At 44.2% G+C, this 21,424-nt stretch overlaps 1 protein-coding gene across 3 annotated transcripts in view; it reads left to right on the forward strand.

Moving 5' to 3' along the window:
• Window positions 1–21,424, forward strand: part of BRWD3 (bromodomain and WD repeat domain containing 3) — a 68,705-nt gene that overhangs the window by 33,408 nt on the left and 13,873 nt on the right. For all 3 annotated transcript variants that reach the window (XR_009156707.1, XM_058196933.1, XM_058196934.1), the window contains exons 22-31: window positions 244–320; window positions 1,651–1,828; window positions 2,128–2,244; window positions 4,543–4,650; window positions 6,772–6,896; window positions 9,555–9,637; window positions 10,791–10,902; window positions 11,622–11,683; window positions 14,983–15,138; window positions 19,945–20,065. Coding sequence is in view for 2 of the 3 variants with exons in the window: in XM_058196933.1 (XP_058052916.1) it covers window positions 244–320; window positions 1,651–1,828; window positions 2,128–2,244; window positions 4,543–4,650; window positions 6,772–6,896; window positions 9,555–9,637; window positions 10,791–10,902; window positions 11,622–11,683; window positions 14,983–15,138; window positions 19,945–20,065 (1,139 nt within the window). In the remaining variant the exon portion in view is untranslated. The remainder of the gene's footprint in view (window positions 1–243; window positions 321–1,650; window positions 1,829–2,127; window positions 2,245–4,542; window positions 4,651–6,771; window positions 6,897–9,554; window positions 9,638–10,790; window positions 10,903–11,621; window positions 11,684–14,982; window positions 15,139–19,944; window positions 20,066–21,424) is intronic.

The raw sequence follows: 21,424 nt of genomic DNA on the forward strand, positions 1-21,424 counted from the left end.
TCTCCTGGTTCCAGTAGACTACAGGAACCAGGAGCAGCACTCGGGTGACCCTGAGGACACAGATAAACCTCCAAGTGCTTCAACAACCCTCAAAAAGGGTGGGAAGCGAAATATCTTCAAAGAAAACAAAAACAAGGAAGTCCGGTTGCCTCCTGAAAACGCACCTTCGGGGCCAACCACGACCTGGATGACTGAGAATCTCTACAGACTTGAAGAACATTTGTGTTTTTGTCTCCAATTCAGGAAGTCGATTCTGTGGGCACCAGCGATGGCTCTGGAGACGACAACGTAGCTGCGTGGCAGAGTGAAAGCAGCTCCAGGTATTTTAAGTACCCTTCACAAAAAGGGGAAGAGTTTATCATAGAAAATGCACACTTCTACTCGATAGTATTCTAAGGCCCATGAAAGAAAGAAAAGGAATAGAATAGAATAGAACAGAGCAGAACAGAACAGAACAGCCAAGTGTGATTGGACACACAAGGAATTTGTCTTGGTGTATATGCTCTCAGTGTACATAAAAGAAAAGATACCTTCATCAAGGTACAACATTTACAACACTTAATAATAGTCAGAGGCTATAAATAAGCAATCAGGAAACTATCAGTATAAATTGTAAGGATACCAGCAGCAAAGTTACAGTCATAAGTGGAAGGAGATGGGTGATGGGAACGATGAGAAGATCAATAGTACTGCAGATTTAGTAAATAGTTTGACAATGTTGAGGGAATTATTTGTTTAGCAGTATTGTTTACGGCGTTTGGGGGGGAAAACTGTTCTTGTGTCTAGTTGTTCTGGTGTGCAGTGCTCTATAGCATCATTTTGAGGGTAGAAGTTGAAACAATTTATGTCCAGGATGTGAGGGGTCTGTAAATATTTTCACAGCCCTCTTTTTGGTTCGTGCAGTATACAGGTCCTCAATGGAAGGCAGGTTGGTAACAATTGTTTTTTCTGGGAAGGAAGGAAGGAAGGAAGGAAGGAAGGAAGGAAGGAAGGAAGGAAGGAAGGAAGGAGAAAAGAATTTACCTTAAGAATATTTTGTAAGTGGATCATTAGAGTTTAGAACCAGTTTGGTGTACTGGTTAAGGCACCAGGCTAGAAACTAGGAGACTATGACTTCTAATCCTGCCTTGGGCGCAAAACCAGCTGAGTTCCGTTAGGCCAGTCACTAACTCTTAGATCTAGGGAACAGGAAATGGCAAGCCACGTTTGAAAAACCTTGCCAAGAAAACTTCAGGGTCTTGTCCAAGCAGTCTCTGAGAATTGACACAGTTGAATGGAAGGAGGAAAAAAAAAAGAATTTGGTAGCAAATGACAATTTAATTACTGGTAAACTAGAAAAATTTACCTAGTATTAAGCTAGAAAGGAATAAACTTGAGAAGGGTAACATTTCCCTTTATATCAGGGGTCTCCAACCTTGGCAACTTTAAGCCTGGCGGACTTCAACTCCCAGAAACCCCCAGCCAGCAAAGCTGGCTGGGGGAATTCTGGGAGATGAAGTCCTCCAGGCTTAAAGTTGCCAAGGTTGGAGATCCCTGCTTTATATGACAACTTCTACGTAGGCGACAAGCTCTGACTTCCCTTTGAAGCCCTTCGAATGGCATTTAATCCTACTCATTGTTTCTCGTTATTCCTTCACGTGGCAATTCCAGCGATTCGTCCAGCGAATATTCTGACTGGACGGCCGATGCTGGGATTAATCTCCAGCCTCCGAAAAGACAGACAAGACAGGCAGCTCGCCAGATCTGCAGCAGCTCTGAGGATGAGCATGTCAAAGAGTCAAAAGGACAGGAAGAGAAGCGCAAGAAACCCAAACAGACCCGGAAAAAGGTAAGTTTTTTTTTTTTTTTTACTTTTAAAAGCATTTTTTCAGTCGAAGAAAAAATGCGTTTAAAAGTAAAAAAAACCCAAAACTCTGATGATCGTGCAGCTCAGCTGGGCATGGGGGGACCAGGGATTTTTGCTACCGGTTCTCCAAATCACTCACTGCCATCACTACCAGATCAGGCAATCAAGTCCGAACCGGGAGCATTTCACTCCTGCTATAAGGTCCCTTCCAACTCTGTTAATCTGTTAATTACTTGGTCTCTCTGCTTGTATTCAAACTTAGAAATGTTTCCCTTTTTAAGAAACCCAGTGGATTGCTGTCAATGGATGCCGAGCCTACAGAAGAATGGTTCGCTCCTCACTGGATCTTAGACACCATCCCACGGCGTTCTCCTTTCGTCCCTCAAATGGGAGACGAGGTACTCTCAGATTTCAATTCTTGGCTCAACTTAACCTCCGATAACTATACCGCATCTTCTATAAGGGCTCAATCTATAACACCTCATCTAATAAAATATCCAGGATATAGTTTATGTCTTTTATGTACAGCTACTTTTATCAGGTCAAAAGGGATGCGGTGGCTCAATGGCTAAGATGCTGAGCTTGTCGATCAAAAGGTCGGCAGTTTGGTGGATCGAATCCTTAGTGGCTCCCGTGACTTGTCCCAGCTTCTGCCAACCTAGCAGTTAGAAAGCAGGTTAAAAATGCAAGTAGAAAAATAGGGACCACCTTTGGTGGGAAGGGAACAGCGTTCTGTGCGCCTTTGGCGTTGAGTCATGCCGTCCACATGACCACGGAGACGTCTTCGGACAGCGCTGGCTCTTCGGCTTTGAAACTGAAATGAGCACCGCCCCCTAGAGTCGGGAACGACTAGCATATATGTGCGAGGGAAACCTTTACGTTACTTTTATCAGGTCAGCATGAAGTAGCTTCTTTGAATATGGCCATACCATATGCAAAATTGGGCAGACTCTTAACCACCCACTGATAACCCACCACTAATCATACTAAATTATTTTGTCTTTTATTTATTTTTATTATTTTCAACGCTTTTATTTATAGTGATGATCTGTGAGCATAATGAAAAATTGATTGATTGATTACCCTCCGATGAAGTTCACAGAAATAATTTTATCCATCCATAATAAAACTGAAGAGAGAAATCTTTTCAGACATGCTGGCACGATCTCATTTCATGTTGGGCTTTTACCTTGGGGAAGGACTACAGTAGATTGAAAGTATCGTAATAATTATGTCAAGACAAAAAGTATTTATACCAAAAGTATTTTAAATACTTTTGAGGGTAGGGAGGAGTTTACTGCAAGGCTGGAACTTCGCAGAAGTTATTTATTATATGTTGAACTTTTATTTTTATTTTTTTTACATTTTGTAAGCTGCCCAGAGTCACCTATGTGTGAGTTGGGTGGCTCTATAAATTAGATAGATAGATAGATAGATAGATAGATAGATAGATAGATAGATAGATAGATAGATAGATAGATAATAGATAGAGATAGATGGATAGATGATTGATAGATAGAGATAGATAGATAGATAGATAGATAGATAGATAGATAGATAGATAATAGATAGATGGATGGATGGATGGATGGATGGATGGATGGATGGATGATAGGCAGACAGACAGACATAGAGATATAGATAAACAGACAGACAGACATAGATATAGATAGACAGAGAGAGAGAGAGAGAGAGACCATGTTTCCCCGAAAATAAGACCCTGTCTTATATTTTTTGAACCCTGAAATAAGTGCTTGGCCTTATTTTCAGGGATGTCTTACTACTTTGGGGCGCGTGGAGCAAGATGGGGCTCCTTTTGCCATCTTACCTGATTTCCAGCTCTGTATCCCTAACCCTAACGAAAGGAAATGGTGGGGACCGGCTGCGTATGCGGTTAAATATTAAATATTAAATAGGTAGGTAGATAGATAGAAAAAGAAGAAAGAAAGAAAGGAAAGAGAGAGAGAGAGAGTAAGAAAAGAAAGAAAGAAAGAAAGAAAGAGAAAGAAAGAAAGAAAGAAAGAAAGAAAGAAAGAAAGAAAGAAAGAAAGAAGGAAAGTTTGGTAGTATGACTTCTCCTATAAGAAGTCTGTCCCATAGGCCTTCTGAGTTTGCTGTCCTTTTCATGAATTACAAGTAAAACTGGAAAACACTTCGGGCCTGTTGATGTTCCGATTTGGCTTACAAACACATTGGCAGATGTCTCAAGTAGAACCACAAGGGTCCCCAAGGACTGCAATTCGGTGTCGGTTATGTTGCCGTCTCAGCCCAATGCTCCTTTGCGTGTTGAAGAATACGTAAGCCGCTCACCTGCTTAGGCAGCTGTGAATTCTTTCGATCAAAACGCAACTTATCATCTACTTTATGCAACAGACTATGTCTCCAGATTTGGATACCCTGAAAAATTTTCACACACACACGCACACACACTCTTATGATTTAATGAAATAAGCAAATGGGCTTTGAACATGCAAAGTTACAGTTCATTAGCAGATATTAGCCGTGGCACCCTTTTCTCTTGTAATATGCAAATGATGTACTTTCCGGAGCTCCAAAGATGAGCAGTAATTTAACAAATAAACAGGGTTTATTTTTAGGGTTCAGTATTTGAAGCATTTTAATGGAAGTTGCTTTCTGAAGCCAGTGTATAAACAGCCCTGTTTTCTCATCTTCCTTCCTTCCTTCCTTCCTTCCAGATAATCTATTTCAGGCAAGGGCACGAAGCTTACGTGCGTGCAATTCGGAAAGCAAAAATTTATAGTGTTAACATACAAAAGCAGCCATGGAATAAAATGGAACTCAGGGTAAGCAGTCCAGAGAATTGTATTGTGGGTTATTGATTGTGGCCAGAATGTATTTTATATCAGGGGTCTCCAACCTTGGCAACTTTAAGCTGGAGGACTTGAACTCCCAGAATTCTGGGAGTTGAAGTCCTCCAGGCTTAAAGTTGCCAAGGTTGGAGACCCCTGCTTTATATCATGTCCAACCATTAGTCTACCCCAGCATTTCTCAACCTTGGCAACTTTTAAGATAGGTGGACTCAACTCCCAGAATTCCCCCAGCCAGCTATCCAGAAGCAGCTTTCAGGGAATAGTTTCCAGGTTTTTCTCAGTCCTGTCTGGAGATGCTGTGATTTGAGCCTGGCGACTGCCTGTACACAAAGAGCTCAGTGGTGTAATCCAATTTTTTTTTTATTACCGATTCTGTGGGCGTGGCTTAGTGGGCGTGGTGTGGCTTGGTGGGCGTGGCAGGGGAAGGTTACTGCAAAATCTCCATTCCCACCCCACTCCAGGGGAAGAATACTGCAAAATCCCCATTCTCCCCCCCCATTCTGGGGTCAGCCAGAGCTGGTATTTGCCAGTTCTCTGAACTACTCAAAATTTCCACTACCGGTTGTCCGAACTGCTCAAAATTTCTGCTGTTGGTTCTCCAGAACCTGCTGGATTTCACTCCTGAAAGAGCTCTTGAAAACAGCCCTGTCTTTGATCTCACATGTTTTATTATACTGTGAGTTATACAGAGTTTGTAGGTCAATATATATTCTCCCCTTACTAGAGAGATTGGCAGGGAAGACAGACGAATTTTATGTAGGCTTTCTCCTCCAAGACTTAAACTCGGCTACCACACGTGCAGTGGCAAAATTCTGTGTTGCTGCAATGTCCACCGAGAAAAAAATTGGTTACAGAATTATAGATGTCAACTTGTGCCAGTTTTTGGGAGATATCTATAACAATTTTTGGAAAAATATATTTACTCACATGCTTATCAGCTCTCCACCCATGTAAATTAGGGAGTGACCCTAATAGTTTGAGATTATGTATTTCCATAAAAGGGATGTTATTATTCACAATTAATATCAGTGTTATTTTTAATTTATTGCATGTCTATTGCTGGTTGATGACCGTAATAAAATTTATATTCTATTCTTGATCAAGGAGTTTGATAGGATGTGAACATATCTGCTTGATTATCTTCTGTAGTGCATCTGAGCCTATAATATAATATAATATAATATAATATAATATAATATAATATAATATAATATAATATAATATAATATAATATAATATAATATAATATAATAATATAAATAACAAATCCTGAGTCCAGTTATGTATATTATTATTTTTTATTATTATTTATTGAATTTTTATACCGCCCTTCTCCCGAAGGACTCAGGGCGGTGTACAGCCGGAGATAAAATACAAAATATGTACAATTAAAACAAATTAAAAACAGCAAAATTACAAAAACGGCTAATAATTAAAATTAAATTTAAAATATTTAAGAATATTAATAAAACCCCAATTTAAAATCAAACTATTATGCCAGTCCCGCTTGAATAAATAAGTATGTTTTTAGCTCACGACGGAAGGTCCGAAGATCAGGCACTTGACGTAGGCCAGGGGGGAGTTCATTCCAGAGCATCGATGCTCCCACAGAGAAGGCCCTACCCCTGGGGGCCGCCAGCCGACACTGTTTGGCGGACGGCACCCTGAGGAGACCCTCTCTATGAGAGCGTACGGGTCGGTGGGAGGCATAGGGTAACAGCAGGCGGTCTCGTAAGTACCCGGGCCCTAAGCCATGGAGCGCTTTAAAGGTGGTAACCAAAATCTTGAAGCGCACCCGAAAGACCACAGGAAGCCAGTGCAGACTACGGAGCAGTGGTGTTACGTGAGAGCCACGAGTGGCTCCCATTACTACTCGCGCAGCTGCATTCTGGACTAACTGCAGCCTCCGGGTGCACCTCAAGGGCAGCCCCATATCATGATATAAGGAAAATAGGTCATTGCTAGAAGAAGAATCTTAGATGCTAATTTAACAAAAGCGTGGTCCATTTAAATGCTCTTTGCCTAGGTGTGCTTTAAAATTCAAAACAGGAAGCAACCCTAAGTTGTTGACCTTTTCTGCTCTTTGATAAACAGGAACAAGAATTTGTGAAGATTGTAGGAATTAAGTATGAAGTTGGACCACCGACGCTGTGCTGCTTGAAGCTTGCCTTTCTTGACCCCATCTCGGGCAAAATGACAGGGGAATCGTTTTCCATAAAGTGAGTGGCTCGCCTCATGAGGCTCTAGTTAAACTTTATGGTGATGCTTTTGAGCTTTTGGGTTTCCTCCTCTCCCCTCCCATTCTTCTTCCAATCATATTTTTTTTTGGCCAGGGATTCCCAGAAAGTTGCAGGTGGGGGAGTATCACACAATCATTCTGTCATGTGTTTTTTTTTAATATTTTATTTTATTTTATATACAAACAAACATTTAATACATCAGTCATTCCTTCCATGTGACATCTCGGTGTTTTCTCCATGATTTCATCTTTTTGTTTTTTCTTCTATCGTCATTTTCATTTAATCTGTTACAATTTTTTTCCACAATATTCTGATTATACCATTCTCTTACATAACTATTATTTTGCTTATCTATATCTTTTTTCTAACCAATGGTAAAATTGATCCCATATCTTAAAATATTCTGAATCTTCTCTTTCTTTAATCATCAAAGTTAATCTTTTTTATTTATTTATTTATTTACATTTATATCCCGCCCTTCTCCGAAGACTCAGGGCGGCTTACAGTGTGTAAGGCAATAGTCTCATTCTATTTGTATATTTACAAAGTCAACTTATTGCCCCCCCCAACAATCTGGGTCCTCATTTTACCTACCTTATAAAGGATGGAAGGCTGAGTCAACCTTGGACCTGGTGGGACTAGAACCTGCAGTAATTGCAGGCAGCTGTGTTTTAATAACAGGCTTCTTACAGCCTGAGCCACACCGCAGTCTAATTTTTTTTTAATAACTTCCCCTTCCAGAGGTATTTTCTTTCCAATTTTGTGCAAAAACGATTGTTGCTGCTGTATAATCAAGTAAATATTTTCTTTATTAATTTTCTCTGGGAGGATACCCAATAGGAACAGCTCTGGTTTTAAATCGATATGTTGTTGTGTCATTTCTTCTAACCATGTCTTAATTTTATTCCACTAGTTTTTAGCTTCTGGGCAGGTCCACCACATATGATAATAAGATCCTGGTAACTGGTGACATTTCCAACAATCATTTTGTCTATGTTGATATCCTTGCAAAGTTCTCTCTCAAACCTAAAATTTCCTTATAGCTTTATTTTTGTCCTGCAGTCTGCAAAAGTTATAATTGTGAATAATTGAAGGCCTAAGTGATTCTTAAATAAATTCAAAAGTATTATGCTTAGAAAGGCTATGAAGACTTGGCTCTTCACCTAGGATTTTAGAATGGGAGGGTGGGACCCCTTCACTTCATTGCACTTGCCATCTTTTAACAATTCCATTGTAACGTCTCTGGATTGTTATGAACCACCCAGAGTCATTGGCCACGATACACATTTAAATTATTTTTTATCATTTTTATCATTTAACAACCACAGTTGGGACTGACAACTAAGTCATTAAGCAAAAACAATTGCTAAGTCATCTTTCTCCATAAACACTTAACCTCCTTGCTCTTACTTCCTTTGCTTTACAGATCTGTTGAAGGTCGTAAATGCAAGGATTAGTCCAAGTTACTTTTTCATCTCCTTGGTAACTGTGAACCGTTGCTGAAGAAGACAGTCCTTAAGCAATGGTTACTTTTGTCGTTCTTTTTATGATGGTGCACTCAGATCAGTTTTTAGTTCCTGGCAATTGCCTGGACTAGTTTTCTTTCAGTCTTCCTGGCCCACTGTCGCCCAACTGGTTTCGTACCTGTGGCAAGATTAGATCGCCCAGTTTTTAGCCTGGTGTCTGAACCAGTACACCCAACTGGCTGTCTCAGCCACCGTATTTTAATTAAATTATGTATTTTGCGAGAGTCTACATGCGCCTTTCATTCTTCCCAAAAGTGTGTAATGGAGGTCTCATTTTTTTTCTTCCACTCACCAACTATGCACAGCAACCTTAGACCATACTTAAAGGTGGAACTAGAACTCACGGTCCCCTAGTTTCTCACCTGATGCCTTAACCCAGGGGTGTCAAACTCGATTTCATTGAGGGCCACATCAGGGTTGTATTTGACCTTGGGCGGCCAGGGGTGTGTGGCTGGGGTGGGCATGGCCAGCTCGATGTCACTCGTGTCAGAGGTGCTTGTGGTGGCCCAGGTGGGGCTGAGGGATCCATTGTCTCCAGCGGAAGAAGGCGAGATCAGGGAGAGCGCCAAAACCCTTGTCCTCCAGAGGAGCCTCGTCGTCCCTCTCAGGGCACATGGAGGATCCCTGGATGGTGGCACAGGCTGTCCACTGCCCCAGGCAGAGGAGGGCAAGCAAGTTTGTTTTGCTAGCACTCTGCCAGCGAAAACGGACCTCAGGAGGGGCGCTCCGTTTTCAGCTGTGACAGCCTCCTGCAGCACTCTGAAAGCAAAAACGGAGCTTGTGTGCCCCTCCCCCCCGAGCTCCGTTTTTGGCTGCAATGGCTTCCTGCGGCACTCTGACAACAGAAACAGCCGCCACCAGGTTATAGATCAGCGCCCGGTCAGTCTGGGCCAGGCTGAAACACTGTGGGCTGAAGCCCCTTTGTTGTTTCCCGGGTGGCCCTGCAGGCCAGATTTACGCCATTTACTGCGAGCCAAATCCGGTCCCCTGGTCTTGAGTTTGACATCCCTGCCTTAACCATTCCACCAAATCGGCTCTGTTATAATTATTATTATTATCACAACCACCCCCATCTTCTCCTTGGCTGAATCATTTCGTTTTTGTTTCCCAGGTATCATGACATGCCTGACGTCATTGACTTCCTCGTGTTGCATCAATTTTACAACGAAGCCAAAGAAAGAAACTGGCAGATCGGTACGTTTGCCTGTTTACTATGAAACCTTCAAGCTTCCCCTGGTTTAATAGGATATACTCCAACGTTAACGTATATTCTGCATTCTCTTGGGTGAGGAGAGTCAATGGTTTCAGAACCAAACCATTCTAAAATCCCGTTCAAAAGGTCGATACCCCAAAAACATGGATTCCGATAACGGGTTACCTTCAGAAGTTGTGGGGGGGGCTCCATCATTGGAGTTTTTTAAAGAAGAGATTGGACAGCCATTGGTAGAATGGTAAAGGGCACGGAATGTTTGAACAGGGGATTGAACTAGAACAGCGATCACCAACTGGTGGTCCGTGGACCGCCGGTGGTCCGCAAGAAAATTTTGGTGGTCCACAGAAAAAAACATTTGCATTTTTTTATATTGCACTAAATCAGAAGTCATCAAACTACACGTGTAATGAATGTTTGTGTTGCTGCAGAGAGTCCTTCGGGATCTCTTTCTATGAGTCGGGGGGAGGGGGGGAGAAATTCTGACGGGGTCTGCTTTAGCCTCCTGATGCGGGGCTTTGGTGAAGGGTGGAGGGAAGCGCCGTTGGTGGCAAAGGGAAGAGGGCCTTGTTCCAGTGGGACTGCATCATGGCCTAGAACTGGCTGACCATCTCAGCCCGCTGAGCCTCCTGGCGCTGGTACCTGGCCTTGCACTCCCGCAGGTCCTTCCCTCTGCTTTGAAAACCTATGCTCGTAGTCCTCACTGAGGTGCTTCTGCTGAGCCTCCTTCTCGTTCAGATCCAATTTGAACTGAGCCAGCTGTTTTGCCAACTCTTTCTCATAGTGGCTGCTTAGCTCCAACAACTGCTTCCTGTTGGGGCCCTAAGGAGCCCGGGCGGGCAGTTGAGTGGCTGGGAGAGGAGGGGCGAATAGAGGCTGGCGAGGCGCCCCTTGACATGAGTGACATCGAGTTGGCCATGCCCACTCAATCACATGACCACCTAACCACACCCACCCAGCCAGTCATTAGTCAGATCATATTAGTGATCCGCGGGATTTAAAATTATGAATTTAGTGTTCCCTGTGGTCCGAAAGGTTGGTGACCCCTGAACTAGAAGGCCTTCCAAAGTCCCTTCCAACTTTGTTTTACAAGCCTCTGCAGGTATTACTTTGTTCTCTCTGCCTTTCTTATTGCAGGGGATAGATTTCGTAGTATAATTGATGATGCGTGGTGGTTTGGAACCGTAGAGAGTCAACAGCCATTCCAAGCGGAATATCCAGACAGTTCCTTCCAGTGCTACAGTGTTCAGTAAGGACGAATCTAAGTGTTGGAATTTTAGTGCAAAAAACCCCCCAAAACAACCCAGGAAAAAAGCAAGTTTTTGTACATAACTTGCGTAATCACAAGCATTGATAATCTGCTGGTTTGAAAATATTTGCCTCCCGTTTCTTAGAGGGCCTCTGGTGGCTCAACAGACTAATGCAGTCTGTTATTAGCACAGCTGCTTGCAATTACTGCAAGTTCAAGTCCCACCAGGCCCAAGGTTGACTCAGCCTTCCATCCTTTATAAGGTAGGTAAAATAAGGACCCAGATTGTTGGGGGCAATAAGTTGACTTTGTATATAAATATACAAATAGAATGAAGACTATTGCTAACATAGTGTAAGCCGCCCTGAGTCTTCGGAGAAGGGCAGGATATAAATTCAAATAAAAAAAATTGACAAGATTCCTGCTCAATTGCCATGAAAAGCTGATTTTTATGTTTCGTTTTAGTCTCTGCCACCCAGTGGGAAAGTTGGAAATAAATTACGTACACTGGGTTAGGATTTTATTGGCAGAATAGACAAAATTGGAACAAATTTAGTAAGATGGGGATAGGGAGGAGAAACTGATTAAAAAAATGAACCGGATCTCACCAAGATTTGCAGAGCAAGAAAATCCCCCCAAAGTCTCGCAGTGCATTTCTTAACTTGACTAAGCTATTTCTGAGATGTTTTATTGTTGTTGTTGTTATTGTTATTTTGCAGCTGGGACAACAATGAAAGAGAAAATATGAGCCCCTGGGACATGGAACCAATTCCAGAAGGAAGTAAATATTGCTTGTTTCCTACCTCCTTTTGATAGAGATAATAATAATGGCAAAATATTACAGCAGCATTATAGATCAAATTGGACTCAGTTTTTCCAAGCCTTTACTCTACATCAGGGATGTCCAAACTTGTCAACTTTAAGACTTGTGGACTTTAACTCCCAAAGTTCCTCAGCCAGCAAAGCAAAGCTGGCTGAGGAATTCTGGGGTTGAACACAAGTCTTAAAGCTGACAAGTTTGGACACCCCTGCTCTACATAAAAAAGAATTCAATTTGAATTGGACTGAAACAACTTCATTTCATTGACCAGTTTTAAGTATCTTAAAGTAATACAGAAATAAGATACAAATTAAAATAACAACAATGTTTAACTTGACTGCATGGGCAACCTTCGGTTTACAGTTTTTTTAAAAAAAAGCAGCATAGTAAAATTAAAATCAAAGCCCTTTCAGACCTGCCAGAAGAATTACTCTACAGCAGTGGTTCTCAACCTTTATAGTGCTGCGACCCCTTTAATACAATTCCCCATGATGTGGCGACCCCAACCGTAAAATTATTTTTGTTTTGAATTTATCGTGCCTGAAGTCGTATTGGCTAGCGATCTGAACTGCTTGCGATTGCCTTGAGGACGGAGGCATTAAAGCAGAGACTCCTCCCCTATTAAGTTTATCGCGTCTGAAGCCAGATTAGGCTAGCGATTGGGAGTGATTGCAGCTGGCTTGAGAGGGAGACATCAGAGCAAAGATTTCTCTCTTTTTTAATTCGTCGCACCTGAAGCCGAATTCGGCTAATGATTTGAAGAGCCTGCAGCTGGCTTGTGGAGTCAACCATTGGAGCGCGATTCTTCGACTCGCAAGTATACTTCCCATATTTCCGATGGTCTTAGGCGACCCCTGGCAAATCGTCATTCGACCCCCAAAGGGGTTGCGACCCACAGGTTGAGAACCGTTGCTCTACAGGATATATTTGAAGAACACAGGAGAAAGTCTTAAGGATCAATTTTTTAATTGCATAACAGAGAGCTTTCTTATAACAAAAAAAACCCAATGGGGTATTTTCCTTTGGGGAAGTAGGGCGGGAAGTTCAGATAATGTATTTTCTCAGATGAAGACCACGTAAGATGGAGTCGGAGGGCATATAAATTTAAATTATGATGATTGGCCATACAGTCAGCCAGATATTTAGACTGGATTTGGCATTTTTGTTTATCTATGGCAGGGGTGCCAAACTCAAGGCCTGTGGGCCACATCCGCCCCAAGGGGTGCTTAGATCTGTCACGCAGGGCCCCCCTGGAGACAGCAAAGGACCGGCCTACGGTGCCTCTGCCAGCAAAAATGTGCTTGGGAGGGCCGCGTGCAAACCGCCCCCTCCCCCAAGCTCTGTTTTCAATGGCAGCGGGTTGCAGGAGGCCCGTCCGAGCCGAAAACGGCCCCGGGCTCCATTTTCACTAGTAGAGCGCTAGCAAAACAAAAGGAGGAACGTTTCCCCTTTTGCATTTGAGCATGCAAGAAGGGACAGGAAAGGAGAAAGGGAAAGAAGAAAGACAAAGGAAAAAATGGGAAGATGGGAAGAGAGCAAGGAGGGGAAAATAAGGAAAGAGGGGAAGGAAGAAGAAGGAGAATGAGGGAAGGGAAAAGAAGGAAGGAGAGAGAGGGAGGGAGGGAAGGAAGGAAAGAAGGAGGGAGGGAGGGAGAGTGCAAGGGAAGGAAGGAAAGAAGAAAGGAAGGTGATCATGAGAGGGAGGGAAGTCCTGCCTTAGCACTTGGCCTCCACAGGCCAAGTTGGCCATGCCTACCTTGGTCCCCTGAGGTCAAACAACCCTGATGCGGTCCTCAATGCAATAAGAGTTTGACACCCTGATCTATGGAGTCCTTCCTAAGGACCTGGGATAGACAGATGTTGGTGACTGATGTCGTTAAAGACATTATAGGTAGTCCTTCCAAGTTACGACGACACTGAAAAAAGTGATTCATCACTGCTTTTCTACCCCTACGACCGTTGCAGCATCCCCATGGTCAAATGACCAAAATTCAAACACTTGGGCAACTGGTTCATGTCTATGACAGTTGCAGCGTCCCAGGGTCATGTGATCAACTTTTGCAACCTTCTGACAAGAGTCCTTGAGTGGCTCAGACTGCTAAGACAGTCTGTTATTAACAGCAGCTGCTTGCAGTTACTGCAGGTTCTAGTCCCACCAGGCCCAAGGTTGACTCAGCCTTCCATCCTTTATAAGGTAGGTAAAATGAGGACCCAGACTGTTGGGGGCAATAAGTTGACTTTGTATATAATATACAAATGGATGAAGACTATTGCTTGACATAGTGTAAGCCGCCCTGAGTCTTCGGAGAAGGGCGGGATATAAATGCAAATAAAAAAAAAAAAAGTCAATGGGGGAGCCAGATTCACTGAACAAGGGAGTCACTAACTGAACAGCTGCCGTGATTCCCATAACAACCGTGGCAGGAAAATGGGACGAAATCGGGTGAAATGCTCCTGGTTCGGACCGGATCGGCTGATTTGGTAGCGATGGCGGCTGGTGGTTCAGAGAATCAGTAGCAAAAATCTCTGCTCCCCACCCACCCATGCCCACCCAATCGCCTGCTTGCCCGCTTGCTGCTTCTTTTAAAAAAAATGCTTTTAAAAGGTAAAAAAAAAAAAGTCTCTGACGATCACAGCTGAGCCGCGGAATCGTCAGAACCTTTTTTTTTTTTTACTTTTAAAAGCGTTTTTTACAACCTATTTGGCCAAATAGGTTGTAAAAAAATGCTTTTAAAAGTAAAAAAAAAAGATCGCACACTACAGCTGACCACCCCCTACTTACTGTCTACTTACCCCATGCCTCCTTTTGGCGTGCACTGTGTGCCCATGCCCGCACCTCGCATTTGGTGCGTGGTGCACATTGCGCATGTATGCGCATGTGCAGCCAGGGAACCAGTAGTAAACCGGCTGAGATTTCACCACTGGACAAAATTCATTGAACAAATGTCTCGCTTAGCAACAGAAATGTAAGGCCTCCATTGTGCTTGTAAATCGAGGGCTGCCTGTATTATTATATTAATTTTATAAGAACGTTGATTGCCTTTGAATTTGTTAACCGTAATCATGAGTTGCAAAATAAAACTGGAATATAATTACAGCCATACCCAGATTTTGTTTTGGGGCGCATTTTGCAGAAGAGGCATTAAATGAAAGATGGACAGTGTTGTTTCAGGCACTGATATATCGTTGCCGCAGTGAATTAACCTGATACACTCAAGTCACTCACTCTCTCTCTTCCCCCTCCCTCCTTCCCTCTGCAGCTGCTTATCCAGATGAGGTGGGGGCTGGAGTGCCAGTGACCAGCGAAGAATTGGCCTCTCTGCTATACAAGCCCCAGGAAGGAGAATGGGGCTCCCATTCCCGAGACGAAGAATGCGTGCGGGTTCTCCGAGGCATCGATCAGCTTCTTTCTCTAGGTAGGGCAACATTAGGTTGTGACCCAGGCCCAAGTGGGTAGTAGGAAACTCAGTCGGTGTAAAAACAAACAAACTTTATTCGAACAGCTGAGAATTACTTCATTCCCAGCGTAGTTCAACTAAATTAAAGCAAATTCCTCCCAACATAAATGCCTCAGTCCTGTCGCAAACCTTGGTCCAGTTAGACAAACTGCCAAAGCCCTTTCCTGAAAAAGTTCAAAAGTCACAGATACAAAATAAATGCAAGAAGACAAAGCTATCAACATTGTTTTCCAGCAAAGCCCAAACGCTGTTGCTTTTAAGCCTTATGGGAGGGGCCAATCATCTCTTGGCCCTACTCCCGAGTTGTCCTCTTTGCTTGAGCTGCTCTTGCCTTCTGGCACCTCTTCTCATGTGTGCATTAGGAACAGGCTCCTCCTGTTCCTTCGCCTCACTACTATCAGTCTCTGGAGGCTCCGGAGTCTGCACCTCACTCCCTAATGGCCCTGGCCCCACCTCTGCCTCCAATGCAGAGCCCTCATCTGGGCCTTCCCCAGCCTCCAGGACTGGCCCATGTTCTTCCTTAGCCTCATCACTGTCTGACTCTGTTGCCAGCTTCGCGGGCTGCTGGTGGACCATAACACATTAATTACAAGGTCTGGATTTCTCCTATGGCCTCTTGGAGCTATTTATTTATTTATTTATTTATTCAAATTTATATACCGCCCTATCTCCCGAAGGACTCAGGGCGGTGTACAGGCATTTAAAAGACATATAAATACAATATAAAACAATTAAAAAACTGATTCTAACAAGCCCGTAAATTTAGAATTAAAATATCAAATAAAACCCAATTTAAAAACCAATAATTTAAAATCTAGCTCAGCCGAGACGACTTCCGGTATCCAGCGGCAACGGACGTCTGGAAGGTTTCTCCTGCCTCCAGCGCCCGAATCCGGCCGCCGCCGAGGCCCTCAGGGGCCAGGTGTTCCGAAAAGGACACCTGCCGTACGGACGGCTCGCCAGGGGTCTCCCAGCCGATATACAGGACTGTGGGGACCGATGCTGGCGCGTCCTAGGCTTGGCGGGGTTCGGAGGCCACAGGCCGCGGCCATTATTTTGGTCGTCGCCTGGGCCGCTGTGCCCGGTGATACCGGGGCATTGGATTTATAACTGCAGCAGCCTGGTGGTGAACAGGGCACGGAGAAGAATTAAGGAGGAGAAGGGAAGGGAATATCGGTAAATGTGAGTGGAGTGCTCCGGAGTGCGGGGGGGTTTTCTCTCCCCTGCGGTTGGAAGGAGCACGAGTTATTCTGGAGAGAGGAGAACTTAAAATAAGAAGATTACCGGTTTTGTGGAGCTCTGGAGAGAAGAGGTGATGGAGAAATTTAGGAGGGAAGGTTTGAGGCCCCCCCTCCTTCTGGGGAACAGTGGTGGCGTCCAGCTTCCGCCTTCACTATGAGAATTTTGATGACATCACTTCCCTTCGGCTTCCTGGTTGACTAACTGTACTCTGGACTCGTTGCTCCTGTGAGTGCCCCCTGGTGGATCCGGAGGAAATTACAAGGATACTGTGCTTGCCTGAGGATTTTGAATACTTTTTTTTTCAAATGGCAAAAGGTCAGAGACCAACTGCTGGAGAGATGGAGAGAATTCTGGAAAAGTTATCCAATATGGACAAGAAATTGGATGATTTGCAAAGAGGCCAAACGGAAATAAGAGCAGAAATTGTGACTATCCAAAAGGATTTAAAGGATACTCAACAAGTCTCAGCAGAAAACAAGCAGAAAGTGGAAGGTCTGGAGGGTGATATGCGGGCAGTGCAGAAGAGAGAGGAGACGACAGGCAATGCTGTGCTTGGACTACAGATGGATAAAATGTCTTATTTCCTTAGGTTTCAAAATTTGGAAGAAGTGGACCAAGAAGATTTGAGAGATGTTGTGACTAAATTGTTGGGAGAATTTCTTGGGAGAGGTGTTGATTTCATGAATTGGGATGTGGATCGAGTTTATAGAGTTAATTCGCAATATGCACGCATGCAGTTCCCAGAGAGGTTCATGTCAAATTTGTGAGAAGAGGCGAGATGAAATTCTTAGAAAACATAGGAGTGGGGCACTGATTTACAGGGGCAGGGAGATAGCCATTCTGAGGCAGATTCCCAGACAGGTACGTGAAAAAAGAAAGAAATATTATTTTTTGTCAAGCAAATTGTACCAGAAGGGAGTGGGCTTCAGATGGCTGATGCCAGAGGGATTGATGATTTTCCGGGAGGGCATTACGAAAAAAATCAGTACAATTGTGGAGGCTACGGCCTATGTGGAGGAACACAAAGCCTTCCTGGAATCAGATGATCCAGGAATTGAAGAAGGGGAGGTTATAGATCATGGGGCTGAAGCGGCTGCCGCTGTTGCGGCCCTGGAGTTGGGTCAGGCTGAACCCAGAGTTCTGAGATCCAAAACTAGGAAGTGATAAAGATATTTGGGATTGTGTTGGTTTTCCTTATTCTCTTTTGTACGATATTCTGATTATTCTTGACTCTTCTTTATTATGTATTTAAAATTTGCAAACTTAGCTACTTCGTGTCACCTGCTTGCCTTATGGCTGTTGTATGTGTTAAAAAATTTGAGTAAAATTCTTATTTTAGATAAGAAAAATGAAAATTTACCATACCTGATATGTATTTGTATAAACCTTTTTTGACTAATAAAAACTTTTTGAATAAAAAAAAAAAAAAATCTAGCTCAGCCCTGCACAATTAAATAAATACGTTTTAAGCCCGCGGCGGAAGGTCCGGAGGTCCGAAAGCTGACGAAGTCCGGGGGGTAGTTCATTCCAGAGGGTGGGGGCCCCCACAGAGAAGGCCCTTCCCCTGGGTGTCGCCAGACGACATTGCCGCGCCGACGGCACCCTGAGGAGACCCCCTCTGTGAGAGCGCACGGGTCGGTGAGAGATATTCGGTAGCAGTAGGCGGTCCCGTAAGTAGCCCGGCCCAATGCCATGGAGCGCTTTAAAGGTGGTCACCAAAACCTTGAAGCGCACCCGGAAAGCCACAGGTAGCCAGTGCAGCCTGCGCAGGATGGGTGTTATACGGGAGCCACGAGGGGCTCCATCTATCACCCCGGCAGCCGCATTCTGGACTAACTGCAGCCTCGGATGCCCTTCAAGGGAGCCCCATGTAGAGAGCATTGCAGTAATCCAGGCGAGGCGTCACGAGTGCGTGGTGACCGTGCATAGGGCATCCCGGTCCAGAAAGGCGCAACTGGCGTACCAGGCGAACCTGGTAGAACGCTCTCCTGGAGCGGCCGTCAAATGGTCTTCTAGAGACAGCCGTTCATCCAGGAGGGCGCCTAAGTTGCGGACCCTTTCCATCGGGGCCAATGACTCGCCACCGATGGTCAGCCGCGGATTTAGCTGACTGTATCGGGATGCCGGCATCCACAGCCACTCTGTCTTGGAGGATTGAGCTTGAGCCTATTTCTCCCCATCCAGACCCGTCGGCCTCCAGGCACGGGACAGCACTTGATAACCGTTGGGGTGGTCGGTGTAGAAAAGTACAGCTGGGTGTCATCCGCATACAGCTGGTACTTCACACGAAACCACTGATGATCTCACCCAGCGGCTTCATGTAGATGTTAAACAGAAGGCGAGAGGATCGACCCTGCGGCACCCACAAGTGAGGCGCCTCGGGGCGACCTCTGCCCCCGTCAACACCGACTGCGGCCGGTCGGAGAGATAGGAGGAGAACCACCGATAAACGGTGCCTCCCACTCCCAATCCCCCCAACCGGCGCAGCAGGATACCATGGTCGATGGTATCGAAAGCCGCTGAGAGGTCTAATAGGACCAGGGCAGAGGAACAACCCCTGTCCCTGGCCCTCCAGAGATCATCCACCAACGCGACCAAAGCCGTCTCCGTGCTGTAACCGGGCCGAAAACCGGACTGGAACGGGTCTAGATAGACAGTTTCATCCAGGTGCAAGGGAAATTGATATGCCACCATACTCTCTACAACCTTCGCCGTGAAGGTTATAATCAGGCTATAATCAGCAGAATTGTTAATTCTTAATTGTTAAGCCATCCAGAGTCGCTTTGGGAAGTGAGACTTGTGGCATATAAATTTAAGGAAGGAGGAAAGGAAAGGAAAGGAAAGGAAAGGGAAGGGAAGGGAAGGGAAGGGAAGGGAAGGGGCAGGGGACAGTGGAAGGGAAGGGAAGGGAAGGGAGGGAGGAAGGAAGGAAAGGAAGGAAGGAAGGAATGAAAGGGGAAAGGAAAGGAAGGTAAAGGGCAGGGGACAGTGGAAAGGAAGGGAAGAAGGAAGGAAGGAAAAGGAAGGAAGGAGGAAAGGAAAGAAAAGGAAGGGAAAGGGCAGAGAACAGTGGAAGGGAAGGGAAGAAAGAAGGAAGGAAAGAAAGATGAAGGAAGGAAGGAAGAGAAAGACAGTGAAAGAAAGAATGAAAGAAAGAAAGAAAACAAATGACACTATCAATTGCAGTACATTAAAGAGGCATCTGTTATTCCTGTTTGTAATTCCTTGGAATAATCTTTCAAAACATAAAAAATAATTCACTTTCCAAGCCTGCAGGACCAGCTGAAACATCATAACACAAACAGAAGAAATCTAATTCTTACTTATCAACATTTGAATTAGGAGAATATCTTGGGGGCATCACCTGCTATTAGGGCTTAGAGTAATGTGTATATAAAGTCAAACTTCACATTAATTATCAGAGAGGTTTTTTCCCCTTAAACACATCATGCTTCTGCCATCTTTCTTAAAAGTTTTATTCAGTTCGCCTTTGCTTTATCTTTTATTTATTTTTTTCTGCAGAGATTTCTAATCCCTTTGCAGTTCCAGTTGACCTTAGTGCCTATCCTCTGTATTGCACTGTTGTTGCTTATCCAACTGACCTCACCACGATAAGGAGAAGACTTGAAAACAGATTTTACAGGTTGGATTAATGGTTACTAATATATAAAAGAGTTGCTTATCATTGTTTGGTTTGATGCTGAATTTCTTCTGCTGCAACTTCTCCTAGTAGCTTTGCTGGCTGAGGAATTCTGGGAGTTGAAGTCCACAAGTCTTAAAGTTGCCAAGTTTGGACACCCCTGGTCTAATGGGACTGACTTAATTTGCCAGCAAACACAAAGGTTTTAACTTTAATTTTCCAAGTCTGGATTCAGGACTTCGGTAACTAGGTGTTTTCTGTATTTATGAACAGATTTTGCAATCCACCAAAGTTGATTTAAACCAAAACTTTTTTAATTAACTAACAACAGTGAAAAACTTCAGTCAACGGTTAACGGTCAACTATGGCATGCCATCCTGAAGTTCAGGGATTTCTTGAAAGGAACGATGCCCAGGGTTCTGTGTGATGGCATCTTGGACCAGAATGCTTCTTATCTCCATAACACATAGTTGTTCTTATTAAAACTTTTTTTTTCAAAAAATGGAATTGCTCTTAAAACACTTTATGCAGAACCGGTGGTGAAATCCAATTTTTTTTACTACCGGTTCTGTGGGCGTGGCTTGGTGGGTGTGGTGTGTCTTAGGCATGGCTTGGTGGGCGTGGCAGGGGAAGGATTCTGCAAAATCCCTATTCCCTCCTCACTCCAGGGGAAGGATTCTGCAAAATCCCCATTCCCTCCCCACTCCAGGGGAAGGATACTGCAAAATCCCCATTCCCTCCCCACTCCAGGGGAAGGATACTGCAAAATCCCCATTCCCTCCCCACTCTAGGGGAAGGATACTGCAAAATCTCCATTCCCTTCCCACTCCTGGGGAAGGATACTGCAAAATCCCCATTCCCTCCCCAATCCTAGGGAAGGATACTGCAAAATCCCCATTCCCTCCCCACTCCAGGGGGAGGATACTGCAAAATCCCCATTCCCTCCCCAATCCTGGGGAAGGATACTGCAAAATCTCCATTCCCTCCCCACTCCTGGGAGAAGGATATTGCAAAATCTCCATTCCCTCCTCACTCTGGGACCAGCCAGAGGTGGTATTTGCCGGTTCTTCGAACTGCTCAAAATTTCCGCTATTGGTTCTCCAGAACCCGTCAGAACCTGCTGGATTTCACCCCCATGCAGAACCCATGTACAGTATATCTCGTCCAACCCTTTTCAGTTGCCTAGATAATCCAGAAGAGTGTTCAGAAGAGTGTTGATATAAGGGAGGTCATGAGAGGGCGTATCTCTCTCTCCTTGTGTTCTCGTTGTGTTCTATCTGCATTGTAGTTCTCCGTGTAGAGTTGAAGATTGATTGCTTGCCTGGTATGTGCTTACCATGTCTATGTATGTATATAGAAGTC

This window comes from Ahaetulla prasina, chromosome 11 (assembly GCF_028640845.1).
Source record: "Ahaetulla prasina isolate Xishuangbanna chromosome 11, ASM2864084v1, whole genome shotgun sequence".
In the NCBI taxonomy this organism is placed as follows: Eukaryota; Metazoa; Chordata; class Lepidosauria; order Squamata; family Colubridae; genus Ahaetulla; species Ahaetulla prasina.